This window comes from Rhineura floridana, chromosome 9 (assembly GCF_030035675.1).
Source record: "Rhineura floridana isolate rRhiFlo1 chromosome 9, rRhiFlo1.hap2, whole genome shotgun sequence".
Taxonomy (NCBI): domain Eukaryota; kingdom Metazoa; phylum Chordata; class Lepidosauria; order Squamata; family Rhineuridae; genus Rhineura; species Rhineura floridana.
Genome location: NC_084488.1, coordinates 97,265,254 through 97,291,871, shown reverse-complemented (window position 1 = coordinate 97,291,871; position 26,618 = coordinate 97,265,254). Strand labels below are relative to the sequence as shown.

At 42.1% G+C, this 26,618-nt stretch overlaps 1 protein-coding gene across 1 annotated transcript in view; it reads left to right on the top strand.

Moving 5' to 3' along the window:
* The window catches only part of DAPP1 (dual adaptor of phosphotyrosine and 3-phosphoinositides 1), a 38,393-nt gene that overhangs the window by 4,256 nt on the left and 7,519 nt on the right, over positions 1-26,618 (top strand). The window contains exons 2-5 of the mRNA XM_061582876.1: positions 9,025-9,147; positions 10,148-10,281; positions 21,042-21,172; positions 24,236-24,283. Coding sequence (XP_061438860.1) covers positions 9,025-9,147; positions 10,148-10,281; positions 21,042-21,172; positions 24,236-24,283 — 436 coding nt within the window. The remainder of the gene's footprint in view (positions 1-9,024; positions 9,148-10,147; positions 10,282-21,041; positions 21,173-24,235; positions 24,284-26,618) is intronic.

The following is a 26,618-nucleotide window of genomic DNA, read 5'->3' as shown; positions in this document are numbered from 1 at the left end:
ACTATAGGCGTTATGTTACCACAGAAGAGCTAAGAGGATTGTGTTATCATCAGTTATCAGTTATTGCTGTTGCAAATGGTCACTGTGTTTATCTTCCACATTTGAGCTTTCCACAGAAATTTCACAGGCTGACCTACTTGCATTTTATGAACTTTGAGCCTCACTGTCTGTCCCCACCCCCACATCTATATCCATGGATGCATAGCACTATTACTTTTGGACATCATTTCCCATATTCTGTCATTTCTAAATGAGGAAATCTTTAAAATCTTCTTAGAAACTGCAGTGACATCATCTTCTTGGCCTCAGTGACTTTCCTGTAGAGTAGCAAGTATCTCTAAGCGATAGTATGACCAGCAATAGTATGACCAAGGACAGCTGCATTTGGACTGAATTTTCCATTTCTTTTTGGTCAGTAGGTAGAAATCACAGAATTGACCAAATGAGGAAACATTAAACATCTTCTTGTAAACCTCAGTGACAACCATCTCCTTGACCTCAGCAACTTTTCTGTGAAGTAGCAGAGAGCCTGCAGAAATGATGGCTGTTTTAACCTTTCAGATCACCACTTGATTTGTGATTACTTCCTTTTTTCTTTTGTCAGCTGGATTGAAAATAGAAATGGAAGAATGATCACCCATCACAGATAAAGATTTTGGCTTTTTAAAAGATTGCCAACAGTGGTATGCTAAATCAACAACTAGGCCTGTAACAGACAACTCACATTCTAGCATTGCCACTTCATCATTCATTCACTGATTTATTTCTATAACTCTTTGACTGCAATTTCCATCACCAAGTATACTTAAGGTCTGCTGCCCTCTCTTCTTATAGTTCTTGATCTTTAAATCACACTTGGATTGGACAGCCCTTCAAAGAGAGGAGACCTTCAAACAGGGACTGTCCCCTGTAAAATAGGGCACATGGTCACCTAGCATTCAGGGGCTAAAATAGACAGGGGCACTCTTTGACTGATTATATGGTTAAGCCTATATATACATTGATTGACTGGAAAGGCCATGAGTAAAACAGATCTGCAAAATATAGAACTATTTATGGCTGCAATAGTGAGATTTCCAGACCACAACAAGAGGTACATAGCCTTGCTCTGTAAGGCAGATAATAACCAAGGTAGGTATGAAACTGATTTGGTTCAATGCAAAGGCCATATTCTACCTACTTTGTGAAACCTGAGAGATATGAAGTTATATTGACCAATCTGGAGAGACAACTCATGTACTAGGGAACAACCACAACCACATATTTCACAAGTCAGTTTCAACAGCACATGTAAACGCTGAGAATGAGTCACAGATTATCGTAGTAATATGTTCAAAGACAACCAGTAATTTAAAAAGTGTGCCATGTTGCTTCCATATAATTAGTGGCACCACTACTTTCTCTTTTCACTGTGTCTACAACAGTTATATGCCAAGTCTTGCTGTGGCTTCATTCTTTGCCTCTCTCTCATATACCTTTTTCTATATGTACAGCTAAGATGTTTCTAGTATCATATATCTTACTATATTATATTTTTGTAAGTGTCATGCTACCTGTCAATGCTTCTGTGCAGGCGCGACTGTGCTGACGCATTCACAGACAGCATGATGCTTAAAGGTGAGGAGGGCAAGGTGAGGCAAACCGTGGCAGTGATGGTAGCAGTGGTGAGAGAGGGAGCAGCGGGGAGAGGGGGGAGTAGGGGGAGGTTTGGTGGCCTGTGGAGAGGGCAGGGAGAAATTTGGCGACACATGGAGGAAAGGGGGAGGTTTGGTGAGCTGTGGGGGGAAGGGGGGAGAGTTTCTGTGACCCATGTGTGTGTGGGCCTCTGGCAACCTATGTGGGGTGGGGTTGGTGAAAGGAGAGGGGAGAGGGGAGGGCTAGGGGCACCTGGAAGAGGCGGTGGGGATGAGGGCTGTTAAGGGGTACCTGGTAGATGGAGTGGAGGGAGGGCTTGAGGTGCTGTAAGGTGGGGTGTGGGCAAGATTGGTGAGTGAAGTGAGCAGGGATGGCCGCCTCTAGTGATAAATATATTTGATGGATTCTGGCAATCTACCTCCCCTCATTCAGCTACTTTTGTAGTCACTGCACAATGAAACTAGATAATAAGAAACAGAGCAACTCACCACCATGTATCGCCTCAGCTAACCATTTTCAATGAACCGCAGAAATCTGGCTGCTCAAACTCTGATGGTCATAGAGTCTAACATGCAGTTGTCTGCTTCAGCCAGCCAAATTTCACAAGATATCAGTACAAGACTGTATCCAAATCGAGATCTGGAGGTATGTTTTTCAGTTCAAGGTCCTTGATGTCAGGTGTAGAACTGCAGCATGCAGAAAGTACTTTTTTATTGAGCAGGCAAGAGGAGAAGGCCTTGCCAGTCTAGAAGCTTCCTAATGTCTGCCATTTGCAGGGATGAACACCTTATCCCCTTCTACACCTGAAAGGAGATCTAGGGCCTCAACACACAAGTGCCTTTCTGGTAGCTCTTTAGGAAAAGGACTAGCCTCAAACCATAAGCCCCGTGGTCCCTGGAGTAAGGACCCCAAGATTCTCCAGGGTTCATCCATCTATCCAGGCCAAAAATGATCACCCAAGTTCAGTGATGCGAGTTGTATGGAAAATAAGCTAATTTGCATCAGAAAACAAAGTAAAGAAAGCTAAAAACTTTGAAGCTGCCAAGCTTGACTAATATTATATTTGCAGTTGGCATCCATTCATTGTTACTAATGCAGTTACAAAATGGGAAATTTTCAGTCAGAAAACCAGAGCGCTGGAAAATCACCCCCCCCAAATCCATCCCACATCACTGTCCAACTTGGGGGAGGGGGTTAGAGCTCAGTGGTAAAGCACAGGCTTTACTTCCAGTTAAGAGGATCAAGATAATGGAACCTACTGTCATGAGGCTCTGGAGTGCCACAGTCAGTAGTCAGTGACAGACAATACTTGACTACATGGGAAAAAAATCTGACCTGGTATATAAAGCAGTGTCCTTGTCATAATGGCCTCCTTGCATGCAGGAGGTCCAAGCTTCAATGCCCGGCAGCTCCAGTTAGGGTTGGGAATGCCCCCAGTCTGAAATGTCAAAGAGCTTCTGCCAGTCAGTATAGACAATACAGCGCTGGATTGTCCAGTGATCTGACTCGGTATGAGGCAGCTTGCTGTCTTCCTATTCCATGTCCTGTGTTGCTTGGCATTATAGAACCATGCATGATTTCTGTTCTGAGTCCCTACTGAAAGTGCGGTTAGCCAAGGGTATCATGAACTGGGATGAATGTAGTTTCCAATATTTGGTACACTTAGGGGTAAAGCCAGTAGGATTGGGCTGAGAAGATAGCAAGCCAAGTCAACAGTGAGATGGAGGCTAGTAGCTGCAACTGTTAATCGGTTTGAGCAGAGAGGGGGTGCTACTGTAATTACAAATGTGAAGGCTTAAGCTCCACTTTCAGCAGTAACATACAGAATGTTCTCACTGACCTGTGTTCAGAAAAGAGTCATTGAGGATGAGATAGCCAATGTGCTATCCAGAGATGTTTTTGGATTCCAGCTCCCATCAGCCCCAGCTAGCATGGCCAATGGTTAGGGATTATGAGAGCTGTCATCCAGCAACATCTGGAAGGCAACAAGAAGCAAGCAAGGATGGTAGGAAGGATCAGATTTGTCTGGCGTGCTGTCACTTTGTGGCTGAAAGCAGTTCCAAATGTAAAATACTAACAGGTCTGTCTGAGACCTGAGGCCCCCATTACATCCTTGAGCAGAATGTGATTGGAATGTGATTGCAGCCAATTTCCTTATTCTAATATGAATCTTACAACTTAAATTGGTATGTATATAATTTTGAATTTCAAAAAAGTATTTTGTAGATAGATTTACATCAGACTTTGAAAATAGTCTGTCTTGGTTTAACATATTTCTTCTGAGCAATGGATTATTTCAGCTTTTCAGCCTCATCAAAACAATTTTATTCCAAAATAAGCCACTTTAGTTTCAGGTTAGCAAGGGAAAGATCGCACTGTTTGAAGGGAAGATGCCCCCAATTTTTTTCCTACAGTATTCCAACAGACCAAATATCTGACTGCTACTGGGTGGGAAATAGCTGGGTAATGTATTTTCCTTGCTTTTATTATTGTATAAACATTCCCAGCCATCCCTGGAGATGCATGAAAACCAGATGCTCTACCACTCACCTGTGGTGAGAAAGGCCAGGAAGAAAAAAGGAGGGTGTTTAAAATAGCACAGGTGAGAAGTGAGGCTTATAGGAATGTCACAAGCATACGAAAGTGATTCTTGAGACATGAAGGCAAACATTATGGAATGTTCTACCCCTGGATGTATGACTGCTGCTGATGCTGTTGGTGTTTCACCAACAGAGAAAGCCTAGCTGGACTTTTGTCCACGGCAATGAAGAGGAGTGGGTGGCTCCATGTGCGAGTGTGACAATGGAGATTTTTAGTGATGTGTTATGTTTCGATCTGCCCTTAATTTATTTCTAAGTGGTTGTATTTTTTAAAAAAATGAAATTGTTGTATTTTAAATTGTACTGTAACCTGTCCTGAAATCACGTGATGAAGGGTAAGCTAAAAAATATGATAAATAAATGAAAAAGGAATAAGTGAATATATAATCCTTACAGCAAAATAAAAATGATAAATGAGCTTGATCAGAAAAGAAAATCACAGTTTCCCAACATTTGGATTTAGCAGTTTGCTAAATGGTGATTTCATTTTCACTACCACTGAAGGGTGACAGACCGTCTTGTCAATTTGATTAAAAAAGTTGAGCCTTTTTATCTGTGGGTACTTCCAGACTGTTGCAGTTTTTAGGGATTCAATCACATGCTAGCAAACTCAGGTTGCACAATGAAACTCGATTTGGAGCTCTTGCATGATATACCCGCTTCCTCAAAAGTTCAGATTTTTTGCAATAAGGAAAGTGATGGGTAAATGCAGTGGAAAATGTGGGATAACATTTGCTTTATGCAACATTGTCTAACGCCCCCACAAACAATTTGGAATGAACGCTCAATAGTGAAGTCTTCTAAGCTCTCTGCAAACAAATCAGGATGCATGCTCAATAAAGTATGCTCCATCTGACAGTACTAAAATGGTCCTGCCTGTTACTCAGAGCAGGGGCAGGTCTGAGATGATTTTTCGCAGGGTTTTTTTCTCCTCAGGAACCTGTGACAGTATTAAACTTTATGCTGTTGTCCTTAACAACATATACAATTTTATAGCATCAAAATATATTTTATGGTTGAAAGAACACACAGATGAGTTAGGAACTAATATGCAGTTTTTTTAATTACAGTTGAAAAAATGATTTCCTTCCTTTTGGTTGGGTCTTCCTTTCTTTGGCTACAATAAGCAGGTTTAGGGGTGCTGCCAAATGTAATTAAACACGATATTGTTATGCATTTCATGGCTGATTTGTACTGGGAAGAATTTGTTTTTTTGTTGTTATTATGTGCCTTCAAGTCAGTTTCGACTTTTGGCGACCGTATGGATCAGTGAGCTCTAATAGCATCTGTTATAAACCATCCTGTTCAGATTTTGTAAATTCAGGTCTGTGACTTCCTTTATGGAATCAATCCATCTCTTGTTTGGCCTTCCTTTTTTCTATTCCCTTCTGTTTTTATCAGCCCAGATATCCTGAGAAAACTGGTCAATTTCGGCCCCATTTTCCCTTTGCCAGTTTTTATTTTCCACAACATATACCTGTTTGTCTAATCCGTAACTAATTACTGTGAAAGCAGTTGATATTTTTGCCTAAGCAGCTTGCCAGTTGCATTCTATCTCCAAATGAGCTGGATAGTTTTAAATGCATGTGTAAACTTGGATAAGGCAGCAATCCTATGTACTTGAGAGTAAGTCCCACTGAATATAGTGGGAGTTACTTCCAAGTAGAGATGGAAGGGTTTATCAGTTTTAATTCTCTCTGTTTCTCATTTTCCCAATCTTAAATTCAGTTATCCACATTTCTGCAGCAATTTGCCATTTAAAAAAGATAATTCTCATGAAAATTCTTCAGCATTTTATGCTAATTTCTCATATACTGCAATATGACAGACTTAAGGGGTACCAAACAAACAAAACCCACTATTTTTTTAAAAAAAGATCCTTATATTGTGGCCCTCTTGATATTGCTGGACTACAACTCCCACAGCCCCAGCCATCATGGCCAATGATCAGGAATGAGGAGAGTTTTCGTCCAGCAACATCTGGAGGGTTAGATTTACATTAGATTTATTAGATTTATTAGTCGCCCATCTGGCTGGTTGTTCAGCCACTCTGGGTGATGTACAAAATAAAAACATATAATTACATTAAAACATTAAAAATCTCAACAATAATAGTAGAACCTAGCAGGTTCCCCATCCCTGCTTTATTAAAGTTTAAAATGTAAAGCAACATTATTAAGGGTATGTAACTCTATGTGACTGCAGCAACCAACCCAATTCCCTGTAAAGTAAGATAGGTGGTTTAAAACGCAAACTGGGCAGGCAGGAGTGGGGAACTCATAGATTTTGCTCCGGGTACAGATAGAGAAACTGGTTCAGTTTGCATTTATAGACCCAATTCACATTTTCTGAAACAATATGCAAAGTGAAACGCAGCCAGGCTTGAAAATTTGCACTTCTTCAGATTTTGAAATGCAGTTTTCTACCCAAGTAATGTGCACAAAAAATGCATATATTACTGAAAATAGCATACAAAAATGCATTCCATATGGGGAAACTGCTTTGCAAGAATGTTTATATTAGGCAAAAGTGCATACAGATATGTATATTGGGAGACATCTGCACTCAAATGCTGCTGAATTTTCACGAGAACTAGTTTTTTAAAAAATTGGCAAACTAATGTAGAAATGCGGAGAACTGAAGTTAAGAGGTGAAATGCGTAGAGAAACCAAAATGGACAGATTTGCCCTTTGCTAATTCAGGAAGCCCTGCCTCCCCTCCCCTGCTCCATAATTCCAGCACTGATTAAAACTACTGAAAAATAATAAATAGTTTTGGCCTAACAAAAAACACTGCACTCCCTGCTTTATAGGGATTTGGCATCAGGCCTGATTCTGCTGCCATCACATTCTGCTTTGGGCCAAGCATGCTGAATAGCTAAAATATGACTTTAACAAAATAGTGAGACTGAAATGACTGGATTCTTTGCTGTTGTTACCATAGAAATAATTCATGATATGTTAGGCTACGAATACTAGTACAACTTTGGTCTCTGCTTCTGTTTCTATGTTCAGTTACACTGGTTTTATATCTAAAACATCTTGCACTAATTACCGAGCTGGGTCCCTTTGATGTCTACGAAATGTAAACTGATATTGATGTTGGCTGCATGTAGTGTTTTGTGTGTGTGTGGTGTGTGTGTGTGTGTGTGTGTATAAGGGTATGTAATTATGTAACTGAGTTCATATAGTATGCTTTGTTTGTCTAAAAGAGGAAATGTACCAATAAGATGGCTTTCTGAAGAGAACACTTCAGGAAATACAGATTTAGAAATCCACCAAGCTGGTCTGAGAATTTGAAACCAATGGTTCACACATTGGCAGCAACTGTATTAACAGCTAAGATGTTTTTATTTTGTGGGACCCACTTCTTTTGCTGAATTTATACTGTTCTGTTCTATTTGGGATGGTTTTACTTATTTTATAATAATAATGGTTTTATCTGTTTTTATAATTTTCTGCTCCATTGTTGTATCCCTCCAAACACACACTTGGACTTATGGGGTGGGTAATGATACTTAAAAATAAATAAAACCAGAGATGGTCCAACCATTAGGGAGAGTAAGATGACTGCCTTAGGCAGCTGATTTGAGGTGTCATGGAAGACCAACAAGTTGCTAGGTATTTATTATAGTATTTACTGCCAGGAAAGGGGGGAGCTGCTTGTGAGATTTTCTGTTTGAGGTGCCAAAATAACTTGCCCATGCACCTTGATTTGGGAGGGGCATGTGCCTCAGGCAGCAAAATATCTTGATCCTTGGCAAATTACTATCCCTTAGCTTAGCTTACTTGATAGGATAAATGAGATAAGGAATTATACAGGACTTTGTACATGGAAAGCCATACTGAGAAAAAAACAACAGAATAATATTAGAAAGGAGATATGGTCAAGTTTATGTATATATACTCTCTTAATCCCTGGCATCTTCAGATAGGGCTGGGAGAGAACCCAGCCTGAAACCCTAGAGAGCTGTTGCCAGTCTGTGTAGGCAATAGTGAGCTAGATGAACCAGTGGTTTGACTCTGTATTAGGCAGCATCATATGTTGCTAATTGTCACATACTATATGCTTTTTGTATTCCATAATTTACACTTTTTTCCTTTATGAACACACACAAACACACACACACCAGTGGTGGGAAAACTCCAGCCCATGCGCCTAATTAATTCCAGGCGTTGGAAGTTGGCTTACCATTTGGGGCAAACCATGGCCACCTTTCCAAGGCCTGGCATCAGTATTACACCTTCAGAGTGTACTCCCAATTCTTCTTTAGCAGCCCCGGTTTGAACTCAAGCTTGGGCTACAAAAAGCTTCTTTTGTAGGCTTGCAAACTGCCCCTGCAAAGGAAGAAAGGAAGAATTGGGATTGTACTTAAAATGTGCTCTTGATTCTTTCCTTGGAAGTTGAGTCACCTGAAATCCTGGTAATGAGAAGTGACTGACAGGTGGGTGGCCAGATGGGGCGGGGGTGGCAGAGCTCTAGATTTGGCCCACCAGCCAGATCCTGTTGCTCACTCCTGATATATACCTACAATTGAGGATCACACTCCATGCATCTAGTGGGCACTAATTCATGAAACCTTCTGCCATAATAAAAGCTGCTATTAAGTCTCTGTTGTTTCTGCTGTAGCAGAGTAACACAGCTATCCCTCTGGAGATATGATCCAGCATCCTCTATTGTAATTTTACTTGTTCTTCATCTATCAGATTTCCATAACTGAAAAGCCATTTTTCTCTATAGCTTACTATAGCCAATATGGTTCTTAAAGGATGTTTTGATGTCTTGTTAGGTGGTACCATGACAGTCTTACTCGTCATGCAGCAGAGGCCCTTCTGCTTTCCAATGGTACTGATGGAAGCTACCTCCTCAGGAAGAGCAATGGCAAGGCTGATCTTTTCTCTCTCTCAGTAAGGTACAGTACCTTCACTATTTCTTACATTATCCAATACAAAACTGCCCGAGTTTGGAGATCAACTAACACCATCATTGGCTGCTTTTCACAGGGCTGTTGCCCCATACAAAGGGTTGAGTAGGGTCACATCCACACCACTCATTTAAAGCACTGTTATACCTTGTTAACAGTCACGGAGAATCCTAGCAACGGTAGTTTATTAAGGATGCTGACCTCACAGGGCTACAATTCCCAGCACCATTAACAACCTACAGTTCCCAGGATTTTCAGAAAGGAATTTGCATGAATGATGACCCTTGTTTAAACTACAATCACCTCTGTTTATCAGAGACAATGAACCGCCACCTTCCTGACCTCTATTGACTAGATGAGTGGAAACTGCCCATAAGCAAACTTTGGCTAAACATTTGAAGACACTTCCATTATCAAGTAGCTCTTACTGTCTTGGCTGAACAGGCTGTCTCAGGACGGAAAAATAAGGATGAGTCATCTCCCTGCCTTCTTGGACCATTTGCCTGTATTAAAAAATAATTGTCTAAAAATTAGCTCCCATGGAGACACATCATCTGTAGTTTTCCTAACAAAAAATGTGCCATTTAGGCAGTCTTCAGCAGATTTTATAGTCCCATCAACAATCTCCTGTCTAAATGTCTGGTCTCGCAACAATATATTTCAGATGTGAACCACAGTGTAGACCAGCCTATCCATTGTGGTTGTGTTGTATGCCATGTGAACAGAATGTTTGGGACAATAGAACATGAAACTGGACTTGCTGAGGCTGAAGAGAATGGGCAACTAACATACTCTTGTGATTGGTGGGATGTGATGGGCAGATGACAGAGAGAGCCCATATGTTGCTGGGTGGGAGAAAGCCACTCATACATAAAAGGGATTGTCTTCTCTGATGATTCACCTTGTCTCTTGACACAAAATTTACTCTCCTAACTAAGGTAAGAAGAATGCATTTTTTAATATTTCAACAGCTTTATTTTTATTTCAGAGCAAAAGATTCTGTAAAACATTTTCATGTGGAGTACACTGGGTCTTCATACAAGTTTGGCTTTAATGAATTTTTAAGTTTGAAAGACCTGATCATGCACTTTGCAAATCAACCTTTAATTGGCAGTGAAACAGGTAATTTACATTTGCCTCTCTCTCTCTCTCTCTCTGTGTGTGTGTGTGTGTGTGTGTGTGTGTGTGTGTGTCTGTCTCTGTCTCTGTCTGTCTGTCTAATATTTTAGATTATATTCATTATCCTGGCCTGTATCCAGCTAAATTAGAGTAAATCCATGTAAGTGGCTGATGGCTCCACATCAGTGGGGCAGTGGAATCCATTCTGGGTTTTAGTCCAAACTTTCAAGGAGCTGTTCAAGCATCTTGGACAGCTCCTTGAAAGTTCAGACTAAAACCCAGAGTGGATTCTACTTCCCCACTGACGTGGAGCCACCAGCTGCCACTGTGCTAGTATAACTTCTGCTGAATTACTAGGTCATGTGACCGGCCTGAATGGGGTTTGGAATCAGGACAAGTCTCCTCTTGCCCTGTCCCACTCTCTCCCCTCCCTTGGAACGTCTCTTTCTTGGGACTTACCCCAGCTGAGCCAGGATGGATGACTTATACCAACATATCTGGCTAAGGTGCAGTCTGGGATTTCAGATGGTTAGTCTTGGCTGAGCTGAGATTAAGGCAGCGACCCAACTATTCCACACTCTCCTCATTCTGGCTGATTTTGGGTTTGGATTGCTCCCTAAATGTGCACCTGGGATGGGGAAACTGGTGGCCCTTCAAATCCCCCCTGCTTTAATGCCAACTAAATTGTTAAAGACATAGTGGTTTATATAAATCAATGGTGTGTTTTAACATGCTCTACCTGTACCCCAGTATTAACTCACTCTGAGGGCTACCATCAGACTGCAGTGAGCCCTCAGCAGCTCGCCTCCCCCATGCAGCTGGTGCAGGCTTAAATAGGCCCAGCCATGCATCAGTGCACAAGTGCGTTCTGTGCAGATGCACACCATCACCCAAGATGCGGAGATGCAGCAGGTTGAACGGCCAGGCCTATTTAAGCCTGTGCCTCCTCCTGTGCCATTGCACTAGTGCTCTGAGTGCATGCACATGCCTGCCATCACCCATGATGGTGGTGGCAGTGACTTGGTGTCCCTGCCACAATCTTGGCTGATGGTGGGTGTGGTGATATGGAAGGCCGCATGGTTGGGCCTATTTAAGCCTGCACTGGCTGCATAGAGGAGGTGTAGCCTAGGAGGGTGGAGCTCCCCTGTTGCGAGATGGGCCAGCAGCAGATCACACGGGGTATGATTTGCGATTGTGCCCTGTGACACAATGCTGGTGCTGATCAGAGAGTGGGAGCTCCACCGTTCCAGCTGCAGGGGACCTTGTGACGTCCTTCCCTGGCTCTCCCTGTCAGGTTCCTACCTGCTTGGGCTACTGCCTTTCACTAGGCACCACCAGGGACTCCACCAGTCCGGACTGTCCTTTATATGGTTTCTCTCTCCGCTCTAGCACAGATCTCACTAGATCCCCCTGCTAGGCAGCACCACCAGTCACGTCCTGTAACCAATATTCCCAGAGACTTTGCCTGAGTCTCTCTCTATCTGGTTACTTTTGTGGCTGTGTGCGTATGCTGTTCCCAACCCCTTGGTATCTATATAGATTACACATATAACTCTGGGTTGCTCTGGATACTTGAAATGTTATTATTCTTCTCTTCACCGCTGCCACCATTCGTTACTGTTTCCCTTCAGCCTTGGTAATTACCTTGCCCTCCCTTCTGGTCTGTGAAAACCCCAGCCAAGGATCAGGCCTTCGGTAAACCAAAATAGTATTTATTAAATATCAGAAATAACAAGATTACTTTTATATTGGTACATAAGCATATGGTTTCATCTATTCCTGTGATACTTGTCTTATTATTAACTAGAACTCCGATTCCCTCTTTCTCCACACTCTCCTAACATCCACTACCAAACACCTTCTTTCTCTCACATTCACCAACTGACTTCCACCTCCTAACATTCACCGACCAACATCCATCCACCCAGATTCAACTGTCATTCTTCCATTTATACTCTCAGCCATTCAAACGCTCAACCAATCATCCAGCATTCTACTGCTCATCTACTCCCCCCTCCTCTTTCACTCCACTTACCATATATCTTCTATACAAACAGCACTTACCATATTTACATTAATACAGAAACATCACAGACCTCACAGCTCCAGGGGCCCTTGGGTAGTCTCCAAACTGGCCAGCCACTGGCGCTGGACATGCTCACTCCTGCCTCTTCCTGATTCACATGGTCTGGGCCATCATAAGCCCCATGTGACAGGACGATGAAGGGCTGCAGCTCAGTGGTAGAGCATCTGCTTTGCATGCAGAAGGTCCTAGGTTTAACCCCCAGCATCGGCAGGTAGGGCTGGGAGAGACTCCTGCCTGAAACCCGGGAGAGACTCCTGCCTGAAACCCTGGAGAGCCACTGCCAGTCAGTGTAGGCCAGTGGCCCCCACAGTTTTTTCTCCACGGACAACTTGAAAATAGCTGTTAGTCTTGGTGGACCACTTCATTATTTTTCTCCCTGTTGTAGCAATTGTAATACACTGTGCTAGATGCTCTATGATTTTAAAATGTATTTTAATTGCTTCTTTTATTTCTTATATTGTATTTTATCATACTAAAATTTGCATTCCATAGCATTCAAATTGTAGTACAATAAAATGCAATATAAAAAATAAAAGAAGCAATTAAAATACATTAAAAAAGTAATATGAATACTTAATGTGGACAATGCTGCAGACCACCTAAATGCTGCTTGTGTGCCACTAGTGGTCCATGGACCAGTTTGGGAACCCAATAGTGTAGACAATACTGAACTAGATGGACCAGTAGCCTGACTCAGTATAAGGGAGCTTCCGTTGTGATTCCATCTTCCCGTCACTTATTCTTTGTTACCCTTTCTTCGCTGGGGAAAAGGAATAATTGAACAATACAAGTATAAGTCCTTTCCCCACAGTTTCTGAAGTTTATTGCAAATAAAATCAAAGAGACCCAGGACATAGTCAGAGGCACATGAAACACTATCCTTTCTGAGAGTAAGCAGGTGTGAGTCTGAGCAGTATCTGGGAAGGAAACCAGCTGGGGAACTTGCCTTGAACTCTGTGGATGAAAGATGGGATTATAGAGCCAGAAGAGTGACTGTATACTATAGTCAGCATGGATTTTTGGCATTCCACAGTGTTAAATTGAAAATACCCCCATGCCATTCTGATGCTTCCCATAAACTCATTTCAAAACAAAACCTTACAATACTTACAGCCTTGAACTCAGAAACGCTTGCTTAACAACCCTCTAAATTTTCATGGTGATACACAGAGACAGAACCCGAGAGTTCAAAGTGTAAAAAGAGAGAGAAAAAAATTAGACCCCTTTTGGACGTTTTTCTGTCAGAGTTCTCCTAATTTGCTGAAATTAATTAAAAATCTGTCATGTTCACAGAGTACTTGTAATCCTATTACTGACCTTGCCTCATACCCTGACCTTCATCTTCTGCAGTTTAAAAGTTTAAAAAATGCCTGGCTGATTTTTAATTAATTTAAGAAATGTAGCATTGAACTCAATGATAAGGCTGAGCATGCTCAGTAAGAACCAACCATCAGTGTTCTAAAAGTCATACTCACAGCTGCTGGGCTTTCCTAATCAGGGCGCCACACCCACACCAGACCTTATTTCACTTGAAACAGTCATGGCTTCCCCCAGAGAACCCTGGGAAGTGTAGTTTGTGAAGGGTTCTGAGAGGAGACTCCTATTCCCCTGACAGAGCTCCAGTGGCCAGAGTGGTTTAACAGTCAGCTGCTCTGATTGAAGCTCTGTGAGAGGAACAGGGCATCTCCTAGCAACTCTCAGCACATTTCACTACACTTCCCAGGATTCTTTGGGAGAAGCCATGACTTTCTAAAGTGAAATAAAGGTCTAGTGTGGATGTGGCCAGGGACAGCTTTGGTTTAAATTTGGGTGGAATGCTACATGTGCCTGCTGTAGAATAAAAAGGTGGGGAAAACCCTGAAAAGCAATGATACTGTTCACAATATTTTCCTTTTGGAAAGGAAAGGGGCTTCCCCTCTGCCGAGTTCCCACCCATCCAATCTCCTCCCCTCTCCTTCGCTCCCTCTCCCTCCCATTACTGCCCTCCTCCTCCCCTCCCTGCCCCTTCCCCAGGTCAGTTTCACCTATCCTAAGCATGATTGCACTGGAATAAATCCCACTGAACTCAATAAGCATGCAAATGATCAAACCTGCCCTCCCCTCCTCCTCCCTCCCATCAGCTCCCTTTTGCCCCTTCTCTCCCCCTTTCTTCATCCTTCCCCCCTCCCCTTCCAATCCACACTCCCCCCTTCCCTCTACTCCCCCCTCCTCCCTATCCTAGTCATGATTACATGGGAGTAACTCCCACTGAACTCAATAAAGATGCAAATGATCAGACCTGCCTTTCCCCTCCTTCCCTTCTCCTCTCCCTTCCTCATCCTTCCTCTCCTTCCCTCTTCCTCCACCCCTGCCCACTCCAAGCATCTCTCCCCATGGTAAGTTTTACCTATCCTAAGCATGATTGCATGGGAGGAAGTCCCACTGAACTCAGTAAACATGCAAATGATCAAACCTGCCCTCCCTCTCCTGCCTGCTCCCATCCCCCTTCTCCCCTCTCTATCCCCTGTGGTCAGTTTCACCTATCCTAAGCATGATTGCAGGGGAGGAAATCCCACTGAACTCAGTAAACATGCAAATGATCAAACCTGCCCTCCCTCTCCTGCCTGCTCCCATCCCCCTTCTCCCCTCTCTATCCCCTGTGGTCAGTTTCACCTATCCTAAGCATGATTGCAGGGGAGTAAATCCCACTGAACTCAATAAGCATGCAAATGATCAATCCATTCTCAGCAAACTTGCACAGGATCCCAATTCTTACCTCCCGGATTAAAAAGCAGAGAAATTCACTCATAGGCAAAACCCCTTGTGGTTTAAGAACATACTGTTGTACTGCTCTACAAATTTATAAAAATGCAAACACAATTTGGGTTGGTCTTTCACAGTCCAATCTACTTCCTGTGTAGCTTGCCTCTGAGCACCATAAGTCATGATTGACTTGAAGGCACATAACAACAACAACAACAAACAATATCTCAGGGAGGAGGTCAGGTCAGGCAAAGTGTTTTGCCTATTAGTGAATATAGATCAAGTCAAGTAAATTATTTTTAAAATTATTATTATTATTATTATTATTATTATTATTATTATTATTTAGTATATTTGTATGCTGCTTTTCATCACCAGGTGACCTCAAAGTGGCTTCCATAGCAAGAACAAACAATATAATTAAAAGCAATTCAGGACATAATATTTTTTTAAAAAATGGTATCAATAAATAACCCCACAAAATTTCACAAAACAGGGTGAAATCTCAAATCAGTCTAGTCTGCAAAAGGGAGAGAGAGAGAGAAAATATACAGTAAAGTCCCATCATTGCATAACAGTCCATATCCTTCAAAGAAGGCTGTAACAGATTCCTTGGTAGCAGTGTCTTCCCCCAGTGTCGAGACAGGCTTACTTCCATCTCCACATCCTCGGGCTCGCTCAGCTGCTGCTCCCGGAGCTTCTGCTGCCACTGTCATCTGGTTAGCACATTCTGGTTTTGTGAGTTCTCATACTGCAGCTTTGCAGGTGCTCTTTGCTTCACTGCAAGGTGTTTCCCACTTCAATGGTCTTCTCAGCTGCAATCACGTGCAATGAAGTCATAAGTGAAGCATGTAGGCCATCTCAAATGAAAGCCAGTAAAACCTTTATACCTGTCTGCCCTATTACATAATCTTTGCATACCATACGTGTGAAAGGAAAGCTAGAAATAAATCTTATTGTGACATTAAATTACAATCCATGCTTTAAAAAAAATCTCTGTGTAGCTTGGCGTGTGACTCTCTACCCCAACTCTCAACCCAAATGCCTTGGGTTGTATCTAAGAAAGTCATCTTGTTTGTGCAAGGTCTTCTGCTTGCTTGCTGGAACTGCTCCCCCCACACAGTCCCCAGCCCTCTGGAGCAAATGGAGGGGTGTGTGCGCAGGGACAGGAGAGGGACTGGAACTTCCATTGCACAAGCGGGAGACCTTGCAGGAATGGGACTTCTTCGTTAGATACATCTCATTGTGTGCAAGTTATTGGATAGATTACCTGCTCCTGGACCTTGAGATCTTCATAGGAGGCCCTTCTCCAGGTGTTCCTGCCTAAAGAGGTGAGGTAGATTATAGCTACTAAGAAGAGGCTGTTTCAGTGATTGTGCCCCAGTTATGGAATGCCATCTATATTAAGATCATTTCACGGCCAGGTGAAGAACCATTTATTCTTTCAGGCTTACTTGTCCTTGGAGGAAATTATTTCTGCTGGATTTTAAATGCTTTTAAACAGCTTCAGTTGTTTTGGGTTAGGCAAGGAATCGGACTGATTGGTTTTTAATAATAGTAATAATAAAATTTTATTTCTAGGCCGCCTATCTGGCCGAATTAACGGCCACTCTAGGCGGCGTACATAGACTAAAATATAATATAGAGTAAAATATAACATATAATGTTTTAATTCAAGTTTTAATAGTTGAGTGTTTTAATTGTATATTGTTTCAACTCTGCATGAACTGCTCAGAGGACTGTGTTGACTGGGTGGTCAACAAATGTTTAAATAGGTAAATAACATTCAAGAGGCAGCTGGACAGCCATCTGTTGGGTATGCTTTAAGATGGATTCCTGCATTGACTCGATGGCCTTATAGGCCCCTTTCAACTCTACTATTCTTTGATTCTATGACCCACCCCCAAGGAAATGGCATGATTCCCACAGACCTATTCTTGGTCAAACACCATTGGGATTTTGCACCCAACACCCAATTGTTCCAGAAGGAAACATGTGATGATATTCAAAATTAGTCCTTCTCGGAGTAGATCCAATGAAGTTAATGGATGTTACTAATTTACGTTTATTCATTTCAGTGGGTCTACTGAGTAGGACTCGCACTGAATATAACCCAAGCATAATTGTTTGTATCCTCACTGTATATTTTTGGCTGGTTGATGTTGTGGTTATTTTTTTTAAAGCCTTACAGTTTATTATTAGCTTATTTTTGAATGAATTCATGAAAAAACTTTGTTTAAAACCATAGGGCACCACAATATAAATACAGCAGACAAACCATCATTTTAACATATTCAGCAAACAAATATATATACAAAAAGAAACAGAAAAATGACATCCCCTCCCCATGTGAATCACAATTGCCCTTCTAGTGTAAGTTATACAGGTGCTAAAAATACAATAGAACAAAAGCACATCCCATCTCTTTTTGGAGCCTGGAGTTTATTTTTAATATTTTGATTGTACCTTGCACACTATTGCGGTTCCATCCCTTCCCTGTCCATCACTTCCCCTGCCAACTGTTACATCTGTTAACAGTTAAGGAGTTAATGCTATATGAGATCAGTGAATCTGATCTCCACTGTTGAATGATAAACTTTCCCTGTGGCTTACCAGCTCCCTAATCAGATTCTGCTAGCTCTGTGAAACTCCTTTCATGTGCCTAAAATGGACAGTGCCACCAGCTGGAAAATAGGTGTTGAACTTCACAGCGTCAATGAACTTGTGCCCTTTCACCTTGCTTCCCTGTATGAAACAATACACAGGAAAGGAAGGAAGGTTGTTACTTGAGATAAATCATTGCCAGTATCATACACAAGTGATCCAAGCTCTACAAAGCCTGGCAGATCAAAACTGGCTTAAAGGGTTAAAACAAATTAATCCTTCCTTTGTCCAATTAGAATCTGCAGAGCTGTCACATTGGCTTGTGGGAGGAGAAGCAGGTTGCACTCCTGCCAAGGTGGCTGCTTCCTCTTCAGTCATAATAATAACAGCCACACCAGTCAAGAAGAGGTCAAAATGGCTGGCACAAGATTGCACCATGTTTATAGGTTGTGGCCTGGGCTCACCTAACTTCTAGAGCAATCCAATTTGCTGCTTATAGTGGCACTATTTCAAGAGGTACCAAAGAAGTGGCACACAATCTCAGTGTGACACCCCAAGGTTCAGAGGGTGCTGTGGCACATGAACCTGCTCATATGCTAAGATCTTTGGTTGTGCTGCAGTTTGCTGAGGTCCATCTTGTGATAACCTGGAATGAGTCCGGTTCTTTTCCATTGTGGAGTCACCTTATGCAACCACCTCCCCCCAAAGCAACTGATACTGAGCCTGGGTGGTATCTGGCTTGTCTGCTTTGGATTGTGATTTGTTGAATTTTAATGTGTTGATTTCATTGGAATTGTATGGCACTTTTGTGAACAGCCCTGATAGGATGCATAGAATTTTTTTTCTATACATAAATGAAATAACTCTCAGTGATGCTGCAAGGGAATATTGGATCCTCTTTGAATGTGCAGAAAATTGTAACAGAAAATGCCCAGTTTGGGGCAGAAATATACCTTGGGTGAGCCTGGTCACCCAGCAGTTAGCATTGGTCCCAGGGCATGGTCTTAAGGTACATGACACAGCAGCCTAATTTAAGCTAAGATGATCTGGGTCTGGTTAATGTATGGATGGGAGACCTTCTGGGAATCCTATAGATTCTTGAGTGTCATTATTATAAACATAATAAATACATAAAATAATGAATAATTCAGGCACCAAAACTATTAGCATTATTCAGATTTACTTTCCTGTCTTTCATAGAAGCTTCTATCCAGTTTTATGGAATCAAATTCTTCCTTCTTTCTTGTTAGTCCAGTATTTATTGTATATTGTTATATTCATCCCAGTTCTCCAAGAGGTGAGGTTCCAGGGGTGCAGCATCTACCTTGGGTTTGGTTTCCTTCAGATGTGTTCACTGAAAACTTATGGCATTTTTATAGCATTTGTATTTATTTACAAGTATACAGGTTGAGCAAAGGTGGAGGTTCACAGCATAAACACCTCAATTGGCATCCCAAAATCTTCCTGACCGCTAACTTTGCTCTCTGACCCTCTTCCCCCATTTGTGTTAGTCCTCCACAAACTACAAGCTACTTGTTTTGTTCTCTTGTTACACAGCTGGATGACATCATAGCCAGGGAAGTGGGGGTGGGGAGCCAGAGACTAAAGGAGAAGTCTTTGGCTGTTTTCTTTACCTAATCTCTTTAACAGTGGGAGGGCCCTGAACACTCAGCTGATCACTTTGGTTTTCTAAACAATTCTATATGCTTGCTTGTTACTCTGTCTCATGCCCTAATCAGGGATTCCTCTAATTGGGAAATTCCGGGAGGCGGGAGAGGAGGGCAAAATAAGCAGCCTAACTTCACATCTCATCCCTGTGGCCCTCCACAGGTTGAACAATGACTATCTGAAGTGGGGAACTTACTTTTGTAGGCTCCCCACACAATGTAAAGCTCTACATTTTTAGGATTCTACATCATGCGGTGGCCCTCCACAAATACAGAAGGACCTTGCTTCCTGAATGGGCTTTAGAATTAAGTCTGAGTTGGAAAGGACTCACAGAATATCATTTTGACCAACTCTCAATCTCATAACAGCAGACAGATCAACAACTAATTAAAAACAAACAACTTCAAATAGCCACTATCTTAAAAAAAGCCTTACAGATTATACAGAAAGCAAGATTTGGGGACATAGACAGACTACACTGACTGGCAGCAGCTCTCAGGTTTTCAGTCAGGAGTCTCTCCTAGCTTTACCTGGAGATGCTGGGGATTGAATTTGGGACCTTCTGCATGCAAAGCAGATGCTCTACTACTGAGCTACTTTGATACAAGGGTGTAGTCTGTCTTTTCTGCTGGTTAGCTTACCTCTAGGGTTGCCAGGTTCAGGGCCTGATCCTGATCCTGTATCTTTAGGAGAAGAGAAAGTCAGCCAAGTGCAGGTGTTCTTGCAACACTGTAATGGGAAAAACCACAAGGTGGAATTCTCCTTTCCCCCGCACAACTTTTGAAGATACAGAAGACCTCAGTCCTACCTGTCTGCTGTCTTTTACCATTGCCCTTAACGAAGATGGCAGCCACGGTTTTCCTAAGGGGATGATGCCTCCGCCGCCATCTTTGTTGATGGCATGTGTGCATGCTACGTGCGTGCATCTCTGCCATCAATTAAGATGGTGGCAGGGGCTCCAGTACCTTAGGGAAACTGCTGCCGCCATCTTTGTTAAGGGCAATGGTAAAAGACAGCAGACAGGTAGGAGGGGGGCGTGGGGGGGCTGTGGGGGGGCTGTGGATCACAGAAGGGGAGTGGAGGGGCAGCTGAGGGGCCCCCTGTAGCTCCAGGGGATGTCGGGCCAGTGCCCCACCTGGCTGCCCTTTAGAACCGGCCCTGTTTATTAGCTAGAAGAAAGATAATGACAGCAATGCTGAGGATGGGGAAAAGACCCACGTTGTGGCCTGAATTGATGGCAGCTGTCCCCAAACAAACAATACACAGGCTTTGCCCTGATCTGGTTGGCTGGTACTCTTAATAAATAACCTGTGTCAAGGGTAAGGGGATCAACCAGATGATCATTTAGGAATCTCAAATGGTTTGATCTGGCGGCTTTTATGAACTGTAGCTGGATCTTTTGCCAGCTCATTTGGTTTTCACACTTTTTTGAGTGCTTCCCATTATAGCTGGGGAGTGGCTACTTGCAGTGGACGTTGACGCCTTTGATGTCAGTGGGGCAGTGAGTCCGCTCCGGGTTTAAGTCAGCATCTTGGACAGCTCCTTGAAGGTTTGGACTAAACCTTGGTGTGGATTCACTGCCACACTGACATCAGAGCCACCAGCCTCCACTGGCTACCTGTATGTCTTCTCTATGGGTCACTTAGCTATTTCTTTCGTTTAGGTACCCTGATTGTATTGAAGCATCCATATCCTAGGAAAGTGGAAGAACCTTCCATTTATGAATCTGTGCGGGTTCACACGGCAATGCAGACAGGAAAAACAGAAACTGACCTTGTCCCCAATGCACCATCGGTGAGTTACTACTCTGCTGCTGAGCTGGGTGGAAAACTGGAGCTAGTAAATGTTTTTTGTATCTTATTATGAAGAATGGGATGAAATAAAGTGTTTCTTGTTGTCTGTTCAGGCTCCTAGTCCTTAAGGGTGTGGGATGTAGAGTTGGAAAGAACATATTTTAATCTTCTGGCTTGGGAAGGCTTTCTTTTCCTCTGCTTGATTTTGCAGTTGTATGTTGTTTTGATGATTGATTTATACTTTAATTGCATTTTTTTCTGATTTCATATTTTACTGTATTAATATGCTGTTCACTGCTTTGGGGTCCTTTAGGCTGTAAAGCAGTATAGAAATGAATTGTAAAAGTAGTACCAGTAATAATAATATTAATAATTCTTTGTATTAGCGCTGAAGTGAATTTTCAGAGAGACACCATCTGTCAAATTTTAAAATTGTGGTTGAAAACTCTCACACCAGGAGTCACATTTTGAAATTTAATTTTTAATAAAAGTATTTATATACAGCCCTCTCACAAAATATCAGGGTGGCATACAGCCTGCAATACAAAACAATAATTAACATGGCTTTCTGGTTGAAGAATGTAGAATATTTACACCCCACTTTTCTGTTTAAACAACAGTCAAGGCAGCTTACAATATAATACTAAAACTATCACTCATAAACATATAAAGACAGCAAACTGTTTAAGGGGTAGGGTTGCCAGGCTCAGGGCCTGAGACTGATCCTATATCTTTAGGAGAAGAGAAAGTCAGCCAAGTGCAGATGTTCTTGCAACATTGTAATGGGGAAAACCACAAGGTGGAATTCTCCCTTCCCCCTGCACAGCTTTTAAAGATACAGAAGACCTTTTGGTTGCCAGGCCCGGCCTCCAAGAGGTCTTCTGTATCTTTAAAAGCTGTGCAGGGGGAAGGGAGAATTCCACCTTGTGGTTTTCCCCATTACAGTGTTGCAAGAACATCTGCACTTGGCTGACTTTCTCTTCTCCTAAAGATACAGGATCAGTCTCAGGCCCTGAACCTGGCAACCCTAAGGGGGCCACAAATAAAAATCATAAAAACAAATTCAAGAAGCCTAAAATAATTACTAATAGGTTTAGGAAGCCAAAATCATAACAATGAGCAAGGCCAAATGCCAGTGAAAATAAAAAAATACATTCAGAAGGCAGCAAAAAAAAACCATCAGGAAGAGAGCAAAAAGGTTGCCTCTAGGTGGTGAGTTCCATAGTTTTGGCACAGCCACAACTAAAGCCTTCTGATTAAATTTTTAGTTTGAAGTAAGTCTCAGTTTTACAGGTACTGCAGATGTCAAAGTACCCAACCAAGACTTGTACTTACTTACAACAGGTATTAAGTACTTCATGTTTTCATTTCTTCTCTCTTCTAACAGACATGCACACTATGGGTAAAACAAAGAACAACAACGAATAAACCAATCTGAGCAGGAGTGGGAACTGGTTAAGGACTTCTTGATTGCAAATCAAAGCACACTAGGATGAAACCCTTTTATTTCACTATAGTGCTGAAATTGATTTATGCATTCTATGAGTTTTTCTTTTGTTTGTTAGTTTCATTCCTAAGAGATACATATGTTAGACTGATCAAAAATGTTAGAGCTCATGGTGGGCCATATTTATATATGATTTGGGGTCCAGGAATGAGTGCAGAGAGGCAAGGAACCCAACTAGATGTGGCAGTGGAGACGCATGAATGCAGCGCTGTCTCTTTCAAATGTTTTGCAAAAGCAGTTCTGGCCGGCCCCTGGTCCAGATTTGAACAGTGGTATGGGAGATTAACACTCCCCACTCCCCCCAGTTTTCCTGATGAGAATTCCACCTCCCCCAGATACCCTGGTTGGACAAACATATGTGTGTGTATGTTGGCAACTCTGAACAATCTGGAGCCAGATTGTTTCTGGTCCTCCCTCCTTGCCTTTTCTCTCTGTCTCTGTCGTCCCATCTGGTTTGGCTCTTGGGGAGTGTGAACTGTGAGTCGGGAGGGTCTCAGCCATGAACTCAATAGGTAGCTCCGGGTAAGCTGCTACATCCCAGTCTCAGGTTGCTGATAAGAAGATAACACTAGCCTACCTTCCAGGGTCATTCAGATAATATATATGATGCACTATGTGAGCTCAAAAACATTGCAGAATTTATTTAAGTTTGACTATGTTCATTGGGTGAACATTAGTCCTATTCAGAGCAAACCCACTGAAATTAATGAACCTAAGTTAGTAATGTCTATTAACTTCAGTGGATCTACTCTGAGTAGGACTAGTGTTATATACCACCCATTGTCTTTGCAGAACAAAAGTTGTCATTGCCTGTGAAGAGACTTTGGCTGAGTACACAACACACATTTAAAGTACATGACTTCCCCCAAAGATTCCTGGGAGCTATAGTTTGTTAAGAGTGCTTGGAATTGTATCTTTGTGAGGGATAAACGACAGTTCCCAGGATTCTTTGGAGGAAGCCATGTGTTTTAAATGTATGGTGTGTATGCTAGGGATGGACAAGAAATACAATTCAGTTTGCATTTTGAGCCAAATCTATCGAATTTGCACTCTCCAAAACAATATGAGAACCTCCTTTGAAACAACTTCCCTTTTTTGCTTGTTGGCCAGCAAGGTCCGTTTTAGCATTTAGTGCTGTGTTATTGCAAATGTACATGAACCCATTGTTTGAAGTCACATTTGATGCTCAGTTGCCCTGGAGTTTATTTAAAATTTGACCCGTTCTGTCCTTTGACACCATATATCTCAGAAAGGTATAATGAGCACCTAGCTTAATCTGTGAAGCAAGTGGGTGCCATTTCACCACAGTCAACAGAATTATTTTGCACGTTTACCTCAGGTGTAGATGGGGCCCATGCTCTTGGCAGAGAATGCAGTGACCCAGTTCTAAGGACAAAATGAGCAGACTGTTATGAGGCAAAAAACCTACCACTGTGCTTTGTTTTATCAGCAATACTAAGCTTATATAAGGACTCATGACATGATGAAGGTTTACTTGTTCCTGTCTTCACACACACCACCCAACCCCTTGGTTAACCATCTCCTCTTTCCTTGCAGTTAGGCACAAAAGAAGGTTTTCTGACGAAACAAGGCAGAATAGTTAAGGTAAGAAATGTCAACAGCTTTTCTGACACTCCTTTCATTCTAAGCATAAACCCACGCTGTTTGAACACACCTGTAATGTCAGCATTAGAAAATGCTGTTAGGTGTGTGGGAGGAAAGTAGGATCTGAAGTTGCGCATTCCAGTTTGCATGCATGATTGGTGGCTGAGGGAGGAAATCTAGAAAGTAACTGCATTTCCAACTATGGAGTGCATGGATAATTTTTCAGGGGGACATCTGCCAGTCTTTGCCCCTCTGTTGTTGTTATGTGCCTTCAAGTCGATTATGACTTATGGCAACCCTATGAATTAGTGACCTCCAAGAGCATCTGTTATGAACCACACTGCTCAGATCTTGTAAGTTCAGGTCTGTGCTTCCTTTATGGAATCAATCCATCTCTTGTTTGGCCTTCCTCTTTTTCTACTCCCTTCTGTTTTTCTCAGCATTATTGTCCTTTCTAGTGAATCAGGTCTTCTCATTATGTGTCCAAAGTATGATAATCTCAGTTTCATCATTTTAACTTCTAGTGACAGTTCTGGTTTAATTTGTTCTAACACCCAATTATTTGTCTTTTTCGCAGTCCATGGTATATGCAAAGCTCTCCTCCAACACCACATTGCAAATGAGTTTATTTTTCTCTTACCTGCTTTTTTCACTGTCCAACTTTCACATCCATACAAAGAGATCGGAAATACCATGGTCTGCATGATCCTGACTTTAGTGTTCAGTGATACATCTTTGCATTTAAGGACCTTTTCTAGTTCTCTTGCAGCTGGCCTCCCCAGTCCTAGCCTTCTTCTGATTTCTTGACTGTGGTCTCCATTTTGCTTAATGACTATGCCGAGGTATTGATAAACCTTGACAAGTTCAATGTCCTCATTGTCAACTTTAAAGTTACATAAAACTTCTGTTATTACTTTAGTCTTTTTGACATTCAGCTGTAGTCCTGCTTTTGTCCTTTCCTCTTTAACTTTCATCAGCATTCTTTTCAAATCATTACTGGTTTCTGTTAACAGTATGGTATCATCTGCATATCTTAAATTATTGATATTTCTCCCTCCAATTTTCACACCTCCTTCATCTTGGTCCAATCCTGCTTTCCGTATGATATGTTCTGCGTACAGATTAAACAAATAGAGTGACAAAATACACCTGTCTCACAACCTTTCCAATTGGGAACCAATTGGTTTCTCCATACTCTGTCCTTACAGCCTCTTGTCCAGAGTATAGGTTGCGCATCAGGAAAATCAGATGCTGTGGCACCCCCATATCTTTTAAAGCATTCCATAGTTTTTCATGATCTACACAGTCAAAGGCTTTGCTGTAATCTATAAAGCACAGGGTGATTTTCTTCTGAAATTCTTTGGTCTGTCCCATTATCCAATGTATGTTTGCAATATGATCTCTGGTACCTCTTCCCTTTCTAAATCCAGCTTGGACATCTGGCATTTCTCGCTCCATATATGGTAAGAGCCTTTGTTGTAGAATCTTGAGCATTACTTTACTTGCATGGGATATTAAGGCAATGGTTCGATAATTACTGCATTCCCTGGGATCCCCTTTCTTTGGAATTGGGATATATATTGAACGGTTCCAGTCTGTGGGCCATTGTTTAGTTTTCCATATTTCTTGACAAATTTTTGTCAAACTTTGGACAGATTCAGTCTCAGTAGCTTGTAGCAACTCTATTGGTATGCCATCTGTTCCTGGTAATTTGTTTCTTCCAAGTATTTTAAGAGCAGCTTTTACCACACATTCTAAAATTTCTGGTTCTTCATTATATGGTTCCTCCGTGAATGGATCTGTCATCATGGCATCTCTTTTGCTGTTCTGCAGCACCATTTATGCCAGTCTTCCTCAACTTTGGGTCTCCACTGCCCAGATGTTGTTGGACTACAACTCCTGCTATCCCTGACCATTGGCCATGCTGACTGGAGATGATAGGGGTTGTAGTCTAACAACAGTGTTGGACCAATGTGGTGTAGTAGTTAGAGTGTTAGGCTAGGACCTGGGCAACCAGGGTTCAAATCCCTGCTCAGCCATGAAGCTCACTGGGTGACCTTGGACCAGCCATAGATTCCCAGCCTAACCTACCTTTCATGGTTGTTGTGAGGATAAAAATGGGGGAGAAAGAGAGCCATGTACCCCACTTTGAGCTCCTTGGAGGAAACGTACGATATAAATGAAATGAAATAAATATCTGGGGACCAAATGTTGCAAAAGGCTGATCTTTGCCCTTAACTAAACATCATGTTTGTTGAAGTTTGATACAATTAAATGCAAACTAAGTAGCCATGTAGCTTCTGTTTCCTTTCCCCCCACCCACTTTGGGCCTGAT